The sequence below is a fragment of the Hippocampus bargibanti genome, linkage group LG04, assembly GCF_051943395.1.
Source record: "Hippocampus bargibanti isolate YZ-2025 linkage group LG04, ASM5194339v1, whole genome shotgun sequence".
NCBI lineage: Eukaryota > Metazoa > Chordata > Actinopteri > Syngnathiformes > Syngnathidae > Hippocampus > Hippocampus bargibanti.
In genome coordinates this window covers 16732777-16746236 of record NC_142737.1, presented here as the reverse complement: position 1 = coordinate 16746236, position 13460 = coordinate 16732777, and the positions used below count along the sequence as shown (strand labels likewise).

General features: G+C 41.3%; 1 protein-coding gene across 1 annotated transcript in view; it reads right to left on the bottom strand.

Moving 5' to 3' along the window:
- The window catches only part of LOC148899282 (dynein axonemal heavy chain 10-like), a 34686-nt gene that overhangs the window by 8287 nt on the left and 12939 nt on the right, over positions 1-13460 (bottom strand). The window contains 34 exon segments of the mRNA XM_088994395.1: positions 86-260; positions 342-503; positions 572-769; positions 1263-1343; positions 1432-1635; positions 1736-1907; positions 2837-3025; positions 3097-3264; positions 3363-3456; positions 3564-3736; positions 3820-4080; positions 4155-4307; positions 4381-4526; positions 4885-5004; positions 5214-5430; positions 5546-5677; positions 5754-5876; positions 5956-6091; positions 6185-6343; positions 6424-6542; positions 6670-6861; positions 6945-7091; positions 7215-7403; positions 7511-7663; positions 7775-7909; positions 7979-8162; positions 8255-8524; positions 8605-8828; positions 8973-9206; positions 9369-9491; positions 9599-9832; positions 9921-10077; positions 12933-13144; positions 13212-13390. Coding sequence (XP_088850521.1) covers positions 86-260; positions 342-503; positions 572-769; positions 1263-1343; positions 1432-1635; positions 1736-1907; positions 2837-3025; positions 3097-3264; positions 3363-3456; positions 3564-3736; positions 3820-4080; positions 4155-4307; positions 4381-4526; positions 4885-5004; positions 5214-5430; positions 5546-5677; positions 5754-5876; positions 5956-6091; positions 6185-6343; positions 6424-6542; positions 6670-6861; positions 6945-7091; positions 7215-7403; positions 7511-7663; positions 7775-7909; positions 7979-8162; positions 8255-8524; positions 8605-8828; positions 8973-9206; positions 9369-9491; positions 9599-9832; positions 9921-10077; positions 12933-13144; positions 13212-13390 — 5815 coding nt within the window.

Genomic DNA, 13460 nt, shown 5'->3' with positions numbered 1-13460 from the left:
AAGCAGCAACAGGAAAGAAGGCGCGATGGAAAGCTTTACAATGAATCTCGGCCGGTTTATTTGTAGTCAACAAGAAAGGGTTTACCGGATCTCAGTGACATCAGATTTATCAAGGTCTTGTAAGGCAATGCGAGCTGCTTCTAATGCAGGCAGAGCTTCAGCCAGGGATGTTTCAGCTTCTAACTTTTCAACAGCAATCACTTTATTTTGCTCTTCAATTTCTTTAGCTTTGTCTTCAGCTAGTGTCTTTTTCTCCTCGGCTATAGGAAAAAGATTCACCACCCGAGTTGAAGTTTTGTTTTTCAGCCGTAACAATAAAAGTTTGACAAGTTTTCACTGACCCACTGTGGTGTTTGAGGCAATTTCAACCAGCATTGTCTCACAGGCTGCAGACTTCTCAGCGAGAACCACTTTCTGCTCAGCCAGTTTAATGTTCAGCTCATCCAGTTGAACACTGGCTTCCTTCAGCTTATCCAACCCCCCTTCAAGATGTTTACACTGCGCTGGAACACATAATTTATTGTCATTTCCACAATGCAAACTTCAATTTCATTATTTTCCACACGCTTACCCAGAATATACTGGTCTTTTTCCTTTAGAAGACTAGAATATGTGCTGATGAAGTCCAAGTAATTCTTTGGGGTGACAAAGTTAGAACGCCGAAGTTTTTGTAGGAAAAGAATGCTGTATTCTCCAACAGATTTATGGACCATGCAGACATGCTCGATGACAGCTGGAGCATGTTCCCTGGGAATCATTTCACTTTCGCCTGTGCAATTGACATCAGTACATCAACACCAAGATCATGTTGAACCAATAACAAAACAAGCTTTGGTGCAAGAAGTCAATCGACCACAATACCAAATCGACCGGTATGGACTCTAATAGTTGCCTTTTCACACAAATATATTGACAACAGAGGCAAACATTAATTTTTGTTCGAAAAACCCATGTTCCATTTCTGATGTTGCAACCGTAAATGGATGAATGAATGCTTCTTTTATCATATAGAATATCATACAAATATTGAATCTGAAATCTTGGTTTCAAAAAGTCTGTTGTGTTCTCATTTACTTTGAACACTGCATAAGTTTTTTTGGAGTGGTAACTGATGTGATTGATTTGGTGTCGAAAATCAAAAAGCGTGCCACTATGTATACAGGAAAAAAATGCAAACTAAAATAAAATGTTGAACCCATAAAGATGAAGATTTGACAATTGTAAAGAAAGCAATGACGGGTAAAAATGTGTGCAATTCTAACCGAGAAAAGACTCGGCGACAGCAAGTAGTGCCTGCGGAGGCCATGGCAAGAACCAATCTATTACAGTGTTGTTCATCAGTCCTGTAAAAGAATCAGAACAGGGGAAAATTTATCATAAACAATCTCACGGCATATAAAAAAAAATCTTTCAATTTCCAATCCATTTGACCTGGAAAGTTTCTGCAGCGTGTTCTCAGGGTATCTCCTACAGGAGACATGCCTAAAACTATGTGGAGGTTGCTAGCACTTTTGTTGACAAAATACTGCCACACACTGTCTTTAGTAGGACCTGATCCCATTTTGAGGGCCTCTTCACGAAGCTGGTTAAGGACCGCTTCTTTCTCATCATCGGGAAAGAGTGCAGGAACAATACCTATCGGGAGGACAGACCTCATGATTGCAGTATGAAACCTTACTTTTTTCATGAAAGAATGAAATGAAGTATGAACAAAGAAGTGACGAGTTTATCCAACCTGACGTAAGCATATTGTTGATGAGTTCCAAAAAACCTTCCTCAGCAACATGAGCATCAGTGAAGAGAAACACGGTCTTCTTATTTTCAATGCCAAGTTTCAAATACAAGGTTTTCAAATCGTCACGGAAGGTTGATTCGCAATATCCCCTACTGAGTGTTATCTCAAAAACCTGAGAAAATCAGGGAAAAAGCCGGATGTTAGATCTTGAAAGGCCTATCCATGCTTCCACTTTGGTGATTAGAGATAAATGCCACTGCACCGATGACCACCTAATTTCCACACCGAGGGCAGATGCCCCTATTTTAGGACCTAGTCTAGCTCTCGTGCAAAATCACTGTGCACATGGGTTGAGTTTCCTAGGTTTTTGTATTTTCGTAGACGGATATAGAGGGGTGTTTGCGCTGTTGTGGGCGTGAACAAAGCTGAGTTACTTCTCGGCCCATATGGGTGGGTAGCTTCACTAATTCCCTTTCAATTCAGTGCAGCAGAGGCATGCACAGTTTTGTACAAGCAAAAAGAGACACGCTAGAGTCCATGCAGAAAATGGAATTGTGCACAATACAGTAGGAAATGGCCAGGACAATCGCAGAACACAGCTGTTAAGTGGACACTACATGCGCGGCCCCATCTACTACATAATAAATATTATAACAATATGCTGAGTGACTCAGAGGGTTCAATGCTTTATGATTATGTTTCTGAATGAAATACAAAGACTACCAATACAGATATGAGCATAGGATTTATGGTAGTAGGGCAATGGATTTTTCTGGGTGTGGTAAAAAAAAATGTTTTTAAGTGCTCCAGGGTCATTTATGGTGCAGCATAGTCTACGAGCCAATATCATCTTGTCAGAGCCTCTTGACTGTGTACACTGGCTGAGGCTGCTTTCCTGACAGAAAGGTGATATTTTACATCCAATGGTCTCACTTCTTCAACCAGACTAAAAGAGCCAGTGTCAAAGCCTTTTGGCCATGACCCGGATCTCCCAACCCCCTTATCCCCGTACCACATTGTAACCATTATTGTTTACTCCGACAACCATTCAAAAAGAAAGAGATCACAATATTTGTATTTAAAAGAAAATAGTTTTACAACCTCACAGTCCGCAGTGAATGCGGCAAGCTTGGTGATGGACTGCTTGCCTGAGCCACCTACACCCACAAGCAGAGCATGACCTCGATCAATGCGGATGATGCGGTGCACGCGTGTCAGATGTTCCAGGGCATCATCAAACAGTACCAGATTCATCCTCGACATTCGGTCATTGTATTCCTCTAGAATCTCCTGTGGGATACAAAAATGGTCTTTCCAAGTCTTTTCAACTTTGCAAAGTTGAAGTGATGCCACTATCATACCTGAAACAAAGCTTTTGAAGCTTCAAAGTCATTTAAGTCCTCGTAGACTCTTGGTTCTGTCTCACTCAAGGCTGTCCTGTAGTCTCCGAAAAGAACTGGGTCTCTCATAACATCGTCTATACTTGCCTTAAAATGCTCTTCAACTAAAGCCTTTATTAGGCCCTGAACCTGTCGGGAAAAGTAGTAAAGATAAGAGCATAGATGTTACTTTTTCAAGAAGATAAAATTTACATTATTCTGATGAATTCTTGAATTCTTGAATTTACCAGGTTTTTGTCCTTTTCATCAATGAGTCTATCGTGAAAAATCCTCAGACACTCATTTCGCCAAACCCGTACAAATATATTGACGGTTGAAAATCTGTTATAATGACAAAAAAAAGTGAAGCCAACAAGTATGCACCGCACATAACGACACAACAATGCGCAACGCAAGACCTATGGAGAGAATTCATTGGCTTAACAGACCTTTCAGGTTCAGTGAGTGTTAGTCCATTATATACCCTTGATAGGTCTCGCAGATTAAAGATGTAGTGAAACTTTGCTGGAGTAGGCGGCAGGTCTTTGACAAGGCTATTGTAGAGTTCCAGTGTGCAGATGGTAACTTTATCACAAACCTTCTGTACCACATCTTCAAAGAGCTAAAACAATCAATCAAATGAATTACACATGGCATTAGGTGTATTGAAATTAACAATGGTTTTCATGAGAAAATGCTACTCACTTTGGTGTGACCTTTGATAATGGAGGAATAGATCAAATGGAGAGACTCCATTGCGGGGAAAGGGATACTGAAGACACTGAAAAGTGAAACAAAACGGGTATCCACCTCATTCCTCCCGCCTCCTGCTATCCCCATGGCAGCAATGAAGCCAAGGTCTTTGAGAGTTTTGTAGGTGAGCTCCTTTCCTCGGTCATAGATGCCTCCTCTGTCCAATAAGAGCTTCAGCAGTGCAATTGGTTGCTGTGTGCCATAGCTATCCACCTGTACAGTAAGAAAGAAAATGGTTGAGTAAGAGACATTCACTTGAAGCTCTGTGGTTAAAGTAGATTGTAGACCTTTGGCATATTCATGTCATCTATATAGACCAACAGTCTCTTTCCCATTGGAGGACCATATATTTCTTTGGTCCTTTTCTCTACATTGGCTTCCAGGTTCCTCTGGAGGTCCATTGATGTTGTCCTGGATGAAAGGTTGATGGTCAAAGTAATCTGGCGGCAAACGTACACATCAATAACAGTTAAGAGCAGTGAATGCTGAAACGTGTCAGAATATGTGACTTACGCTTGAATCTCCACTTATGTGTTTCAGAAAGTTACTAATGGTCGCGGTTTTGGACGTTCCAGAGTCTCCAACCAAAAGAACAGACCTCTTGATCTTCACCATCTGTTCCAATATCCAGCTGGTTCTCGTGGTGTCCACAGTTGGGACTGAGACAAAGGTGGAATATTAGAGAGTCAAAGAGTCAAACAGAAACAAACCTCGCCCTCAAGCCCAATAAAAAAATGTTGTTTATGTTTCTGATGTGAACGTTTCTAGAATATCTGACCTATCAAATCACATTTTTCGGGCCCTTGTCTTTGTCTCAATGGGAAAAAAACTGCAGTGGATTGATTGGCAGAGAATTATTACAAAAACTAATACAAAAGGAGAGCATAGCGAACAAATCACTGAACGTTGGTGGTCTTGTAATATTTGGTGGAAATATGAGTAAAAGTCTCCAGAGTATATGTCTGTAACTATACGTAATTGGTTGTTCTCAACAATTAGCTCAAAGTCAAACCTTACCAAGAATATCCACAAACTTCATTTCAGGATTGTGGATGTATTTGGTAACCAGGGAAGTCCAGGGAACCCATTTCTGCTTTGTGTCATCAAAATGGAAATCATATAGAGTTGGCTGATATCCTGTATGAATAATATACTGGTATATTTCAAATGCACAAGTAACAACTCGATGAAATACAAAAATTTAAAACGTTTGGTAGCCCAATTATGTTTCCATTTTTTAATAACAAATGGACAGCCCTATTTGCTGAAAGTGTGATACTTAGTTCATTGTGAAAATGTATAACAAATATGAAGGCCGAATAATCTAGTCAAAATTGGTATCTTACCTGGGAGCTCTCCGGGTCCAGCCATTTTTTTTTCATCGCACACACTGGTGAAGCAAGAAATGCTTTTGGTTAAATCATCAAATTTTTCTCTTCCATCATCCACCAGTGTTGCCCCAAGAGAGCAGTACAGCGCTTCCAGGAAGTAACACTCCAACACATCTGCACTTTGGGTCTCATTTTCAAGGAGGGCATCAAGGGCCATGCAGAGCTGGGACACCTGAAAATACCATCAACACAATTTGAATTGCCATCAGTTGCCTGGACAGATGATCTCAACTTTCTTGCATAAATTAAGCAACAAATGATTTAGGAAAACACCTCACATATCCTACCATATTTAGATCAGTCTGCGGGACAACAGTCTTCAGTTTCTGTCCTTGTTTTCCATCAACAATACCTTCCACAATCATGTCAATCAAGGTGTGCACGTACTTTTCAAAAAGTTTATCAAGTTCTTCTTGTTCCTTAAAAAAAGATCACATTACAAAATACAACAATACGTGTGAAGACTCCATATCCGATTCACTGAGGATGCTTTACTTTGACAGGTCTGTTTTTCAACCACTTCTGCCAGTATGGGGTGTAACGCAGGTTTTTGGGATCCACAAAAACCATTCCACAGCGTGAGACAGTAGCAGGGGAAGCATACTGCAGATCTCCAACCTCGATTCATAAGAAAAACAAATAAAACATTACATGGTATAAAAAAAGAGCTCTCTGACATGTATAAATACATACAGACCTCAAACAGCAGGGCACAGTGACCTTGTAAACGAATTCGTTCTCCATTAGCCAGAGTAAGGAGCTTGTTGTCGTCCATTACCGAATTCATGTTCTCAACCCAGAGAGCATCCACATCCCCATCAAAAAGGATATATCTGTGAGTTCATATTATCATGATCAGAATTTATATCCACACTGTCATGAGATGTACCGTATGACTTAATGTCGAGCAAATATTTTGGTCCTACCTCCTCTCTTGTTTGTCAGTTGGCTTGTTGATGTCACGGAATATGTTGGATAAAACCCCATCGGTCCAGTCTCGAGTATCAGGATCCAGAATACCATACAGCTCAATGACACTCACAGCTTTAGGGTTGAGGGGATATAACTTGGTGTGAAATCCCAATCTGTTGGTGAGATATTGATAACTGGAAAACACATGCACGACAGGAACCTGACAAAAGTTTTGAGTGTCTGAAATACTGACTTGGTTTGAGCTTGACATAAAGTGCTGATCACAACAGATTTCCCACCACCTGTTGGGCCCACTATCATCGTTGTGTGCCGTGTCATCATTGTTTCATACATTTGCACCACTTTATCCACCTGAAACCATTAAATATGGATGGGGTTTCAGAAGACTCAAATGAAAATCCATTATTTATTGCCTTCCAGCTGCAGGGAGTGGAAGGCCGGGAAGACTTAATAATGAGACACAATGAATAACAGCAACCTGGATAGGTAGTAAGATATATTTGTTGTCTTGCAGGTTTTCTTCTACAGCATCATTAAAGTTGGGATAACGAACACGGGGGCATTCCAGCCCCGGAAAAAGGTCTGATATCAGCCCAAGGAACAGAGGCACGTCCTCAAATATAAACTTGGGGAGATTCATATCCCTCAAGGCTCGCATCAATACCACATCCTAAAAACAACAACCAAGAAATCTCTTAAAAAGTTGTTGCATATTTTTTTATGTGACAAATCAATGATACATGATGATTATACCTCAGTGATGTCTGGTGAGCCCCTCTTCAGTTCTCCTGCCATCACAAGGACAGATTTCAAAGCTCGCAGCCCAAAGTCATAATGAGACTGCTTAGACAGCTGCTCTCGAGCCAATTTATAGAGCACAGTCATTTTCTTAGCAAGAACCTGAAAAGGCAGACGGATGCATTGCGCTCATGAAAGAAGTCAATGTATAAGTCAATGTTGGAGAGTGTTGTTGCCGGGATACAAATGTCAGCAGTGGGACAAAAATGTGAGTAAATTTCTCACCTTGGCCATCAGGAATCCCTCAGAAAAGAGCATGATCTCACAAATTTGTTGCAAGTCAGGCACAATCACCACCACAGGCCTGAAGAGAGCTTTGACTGATTCAGGAAGCTCTGTGCGCCCTGCGTAGCCAGGGTTCATGGTGATGAAAATCCCAATTCGGCTATCCAGGGTAATCTCATGGCCTTCAAACTGTTTTTCAAAATGATTTGATGATCGTTAGATTGACTTCATCAAATAGCCAACATTAGTGACCATAAAAGAACTTTATATGATAATACCACCCTTCAAAGACTTACGTTAAATATTTTAAGATACAGAATGAGAGCATTGCGGATGGTTTGGATTTGGGAAGAGATAACGGAAAGCACTGAGGCATCAATGCGGTTGAATTCATCAAAGCAACCCCAAGCTCCACATTGGGCCAAGCCAGAGAGGATCTTGCCCACAGCCTACACGACAGGGAAGATAATGATTCAGGAAAACACAAAAAAGGTCTCAGTTTGTACAATTGGGTTTATGAAGACAAGACAATTGTCACTTTTATTTGTCAGATTAACTACCATGTAGTCCATGCCTTCACCACAGTTGGTAACCACACAGAGCAGTCCCAGAGCTTTGGCCAGATCTTTCGTTGACTCTGTCTTTCCAGTACCAGCTGGCCCAGCAGGAGCTCCACCAAGGAACATGGAGAGAGCCTTGACCACAAAGGCAAAGCCACATCAACAACTGTGTACTTGTTTTAAGGGTTTTACATATTCACAAACCTGTGTGATTGTGAGGTAGATTCTGTCTGTTAGAGGAGTTATAACCAAGCGACCATTCAACCCCATGTATTCGTAGCCGTAGCTAAAAGTTGCACTGCACTGACGTACGACAAGATTGTCTTCGTCTTGGACCCAATAGAATCTTAATTGACTTTCCCACTCAAACTCCTTTGCATCTGTAATACTGCAGAGAGGATGATGAGACCAATTCGCCTCAACATGCAAGTGAAAAGGGTTCCAATCGTTGATAGAAGCACAGCCCGAAATAAGCTGTACCTGTTCAAGACAAAGTTGTCCACAATGTCTCTTGCATGGACATCTATAATCAGAACAGTGTTGATCTTCCGTCTGTCATTTTTCTTCATAGGCTGCGTTGAACGTGTGACCAATTCATCAATCTGCTGGTGCATTTTCGTTGCATAGTTCTTGAGAGCATATTTTTCTCCTTTTTTCAAGTTACTAAAAACATCCTCCACCTCCCATGTCCACCACACTTGATTTGTAGCCAGTACCACCATGCCTTGGAACAGCAACATCCAGTCCACCCTGAGTGGCAAGAAGATTCATGGTAGGAAATGTTTTATTCACAAAGAGTGCTAAACATGCTTTACAATCCACACACACACCTGCCTCTGTCTTCACAGTAGCGAAAGATCGCCTCCTTGGTGATGAGTCGATTAGTTCTCCTCATCTCATGTAAGACTCCCGTCATCCATTCCTCCACCCTTCCTTTGATCGGGACGGGCTTTTGAAACTCCATCACTTCACCCTCAGCAGACACCATAGCTCCTGCTGAGGTTTCCCCACTGCTTTCCAAGTCAAACCGGAGAGATGCGATGTTATCATACATCTTGCAGAAAAAGGTAGAAAAAGGGTGGACCAGTTCACTTTCTGGATCCGATTTCACACATTCAACAAACAATATCGGCAACAACAGCACAAGATCAGGAAAAAAAATGTGAAGGACAATGCCTTTTCACACTTTTATCATTACCTTTATCATGTGTTCCTGCACACAGTCATGATGACTACTCCCCAAAATGCTGAGCAGTTCATCATCAGAGATGAAGAAGAAGCGCGGGAATGCATCCCGCTTTGAATCTAGGTAGTCGTTGAGACTTTTCTGACATCTCTCTAGGTTCTCACTGAGGGTTTGCAGGTCCATTAGCCGGTTGGGAAAAACGCAACAGCGCTTAATATTTGGGTTGCCTTGTGCATCTATCATTATCTATGCACGCACACACACACACACACACACACACACACACACACACACACACACACACACACACACACACACACACACACACACACACACACACACACACACACGATTGTATATTATTGACAGTTTCATCAATAACGCTATTAATATCTGACCAACACTCACCTCTTTAAACTTTTTGTCAATTATATCAAATTTTTTGGCCTCCTCTGGTAATTGTGAGGAAATATCACCCCCAATGAATATGCTCTCCAAGTACATCCATTTCCGTTGTACCAGCAACCAAACCTGTGTGAAATGTTAAGGATTCACTTTTAAAATTCAGCTGAAGAAGTCACGGGGGTGGTGGGAGGTTGGGTGGGGGGGGGGGGGGGGTTTGAACCAAACTGTCTGACCTCTATGGTCTCACTAATAAGAGACAGGTCTTTCTCCCATTGTTGTATGGTGCCCAAGAAAGGTCCAACAAAACGGCTCCCCGCCATGCTTTGCAAATTCATGGCATCATTGTCCACAATCAAAAGGATCTCATCCACTGCACCTAAAACGGCACACTCTTGATGGGCACCCTTACTGTACGGTTGTATAATGAATTCCATTGTCCCCCAAGTTTCTACCACCTCTTTTACACCCTGCAACACAAACACCAATATTAATTAGAGACAATCTACTGTCTTATTCTTTTGACAATTTCAATTGTCTCGCAATAAAAAGGCTTACCTTTTCAATACCAAGCTCTTTTGAAGCTGAAGTAACAATGTCCCCTATGACATCAGCATATTTATGAAGCTCCATTGCAAACATGTTCTCGAGCGTGAAGGTGGTCGGGTTCATCTCAAAGCTTGTACCAGTTCGATCCATCAATTCTTTCCAGTGTCTATTGGAAGAAATATTTGAATTGGTGTGTGTTTTTAATTCCCTCTCATTGCGTGCATTTCATTTCATGTGTCCTTTTCAATTTGAGTTTTGTTCTATTTTCTGTCAATTGGCCCGCAAAGCTCAGAAATACTGTTTCCAGTGTGACAACCATGTTTAAATCTAAGGATAATCGTTGGTCTATTTAGTGAAAGAAGACCTTAAATATCCGATTCATAGGTGAAAAAGGCCTTTTGTGATAAAGCACATGAGTCAAAGTCAAGGCCCAGGGGCCAAATCCGGCCCGCCACATAATTTTTTTCAGCCCGCGAAACGAAATCAAATTTGCAAAATTCCATGATGCTTGCTAAAATCCGAACCAAAATGTCACATTTTTGGATGTAAACCACAATATCAGTCATTATTCTTGACTTCACATTTGAAAACTAGTTATTCATTCATTTGTTGTGCGCTCTATATGTAATAAGTGGAGAGGATTAAACATTCTAATGGCTTCCCCAAATTCATAACGGCCCTTGAGAGGAAACCATAACTACAATGTGGCCCGCGGCAAAAAATGACTTTGAAACCCCTGGTGAAAAGGGGACGACTTTGAGGTATGAGGAAAATTGTCTTGGATGCGGACAAGTACATCCTGGTAAACCTCAAATTGTATGTTGTTGTAATTCTGATTTAGCAGTGGAACAAACACTGAGATATTCTAAAATACCACACAAATGTTATTAGCCTATGCAGGAACCAGTGAAGAATGCCAAAATCCCCTCAGGGAAATTAGAATATTAATGGCTCCCATGATCAATCCATTTATCAATGACACTCCACTATTGGGAAAGGGCATTTGGGAATTACTGAAGCGGGAATGAAAGCTGAAGTAAATGTCCTTTCATGGTGGCTGGCCATAACTTTCAGAGGCTTAACAAATTTAAAAATCCATCTGAAGTTGAAGCACTGCTACTTCAAAACTGTGGCTGATGCGCTTGATGAAAATGAAAAGAACCCCACAGGGTGATTCAGGAAATGCTGAAAGGCTTTGCTTGGATGTATCCAAGGACCACTACAAGACATTCCAGGAAAAGCTCCGTTGGTGTGCTGCCACGGCGACCATACAGATAAAGATATAAGAATAAGTGATGAAAAAAAGAATGGCTGTGTAATGTTAAGCAGATTCCTTACTTACAGACAGTGTATTGTCGGTGTTCAAATACCTGACATGTTTCGGCGACTACTTCCGCCTTCGTCAGAGTGTCACGGATGTTGCTGTGACGCGCCATTTTCAGCTGGTGTTGCTATGAGGGCGTGACCTACCTGTCAGAACTGACAGGCAAGCCACGCCCCCCGCTGTCCGCTCGTCCCTCCAGGATGCTGCTCCAGGTAGTAGAGAGCATGTAAGCTCCCTCATCCCTGTTGATGGTCCTTGGTCCTCGCTTTCGGATTTCAATGGCCTCCCTGATCCAGCGCTGATGTTTGTTGTCTTCGGTGCGGATGACTCTGGCCTTCTCCCAGTCCATGATGTGGTTCTCTCTTTTGCAGTGGTCCGTGATGGCTGATTTATGGTGCTCCTGTTGTGCTTGTTCTTTTATTGCTCTTGTTTGGATTGTTGCCGTCTCCTTCTCGCACTCGTTCTTGTGCTCTTTCTTTCTTGTATTGAAACTCCTTCCTGTCTCCCCGATGTATGATTTATTGCATGACTTGCATGGGATTTCATATATTGAGTTACATATATTTCATATATTTTATAGTTTATATTGCTGTTTATATTTATATATAGATAGATATATATATAGAAAGAAAATAGTTTATATTTTATAGTTTCATATATTGAGTTACATTTGTTTTCCGGGAGTATTTTGTCCTTTGGGTGTACCAAGATTTGACGGAGAGTTGTGTGTGGTTTGACCGGTGTGTTTATGTTGTGTTTTATGTTATTGTTATTATGTTGTTATTATGTTATTATGTATGTTATTTATGTTCTTATATCTTTATCTGTATGGTCGCCGTGGCAGCACACCAACGGAGCTTTTCCTGGAATGTCTTGTAGTGGTCCTTGGATACATCCAAGCAAAGCCTTTCAGCATTTCCTGAATCACCCTGTGGGGTTCTTTTCATTTTCATCAAGCGCATCAGCCACAGTTTTGAAGTAGCAGTGCTTCAACTTCAGATGGATTTTTAAATTTGTTAACACAACATAAAAAACACAACATAAACACACCGGTCAAACCACACACAACTCTCCGTCAAATCTTGGTACACCCAAAGGACAAAATACTCCCGGAAAACAAATGTAACTCAATATATGAAATCCCATGCAAGTCATGCAATAAATCATACATCGGGGAGACAGGAAGGAGTTTCAATACAAGAAAGAAAGAGCACAAGAACGAGTGCGAGAAGGAGACGGCAACAATCCAAACAAGAGCAATAAAAGAACAAGCACAACAGGAGCACCATAAATCAGCCATCACGGACCACTGCAAAAGAGAGAACCACATCATGGACTGGGAGAAGGCCAGAGTCATCCGCACCGAAGACAACAAACATCAGCGCTGGATCAGGGAGGCCATTGAAATCCGAAAGCGAGGACCAAGGACCATCAACAGGGATGAGGGAGCTTACATGCTCTCTACTACCTGGAGCAGCATCCTGGAGGGACGAGAAAAGAATGGCTGTGAGTTAAATGACTTACTTTATACACTTTTTGCAATGTGCAATGTCACTTCGCTATGGCATGTTTGTGGCAAAATAAGAGGAAAGATACATTTCACCTTGATAATAAATACAAATAAAAACACTGAAAGTAAAAGCTAGCATTTTGACCTTCTTCAAAAGTTTGCAAACATTTGCAATTTGCACACTGACCTTTCTCTGAGAGCTTCGTTTTTAAGGTCCAACAAAAGAGGAAGGGAATCTCTAAATTCCTTCATCCGGCCCTCTAGGAAGAAGGCCACAGGTAGTGTCCGCACATCTTTTGGTAACCTTTTAAAATCTTTGATAAAACCTTCGGTACCCTCCTGGAGCAAGAGGATATTTAAGTCTGCCCATAAGGTTTGAGACCATTTGTTCTTTGCACCCTGTGAAACAACATTTTTCTATGTTATGTTTATTTTATTTTTTTTAAAGACATCTGTTGAACCTGACCTTTTGCTCTTGATAGATGTCATAAATCAACCTGTAACCATTCATTTCTTTTTGGATGCTGATAATCTCTGGATAAACAGTGATGGGAAGGTCCAACAGCTTCTCAGCATTTGCCAGGTCCTGCCGTCCCTCCACTGCCTTGGCAAGCTCTGCTTCATAGTATTCCATTTTTGATAGGCCTGTATGTGGGATGAAAAAGAGTGACAAATAAAATGTCCTTGAAGAATACACAAAATAAAGTATTGTTAT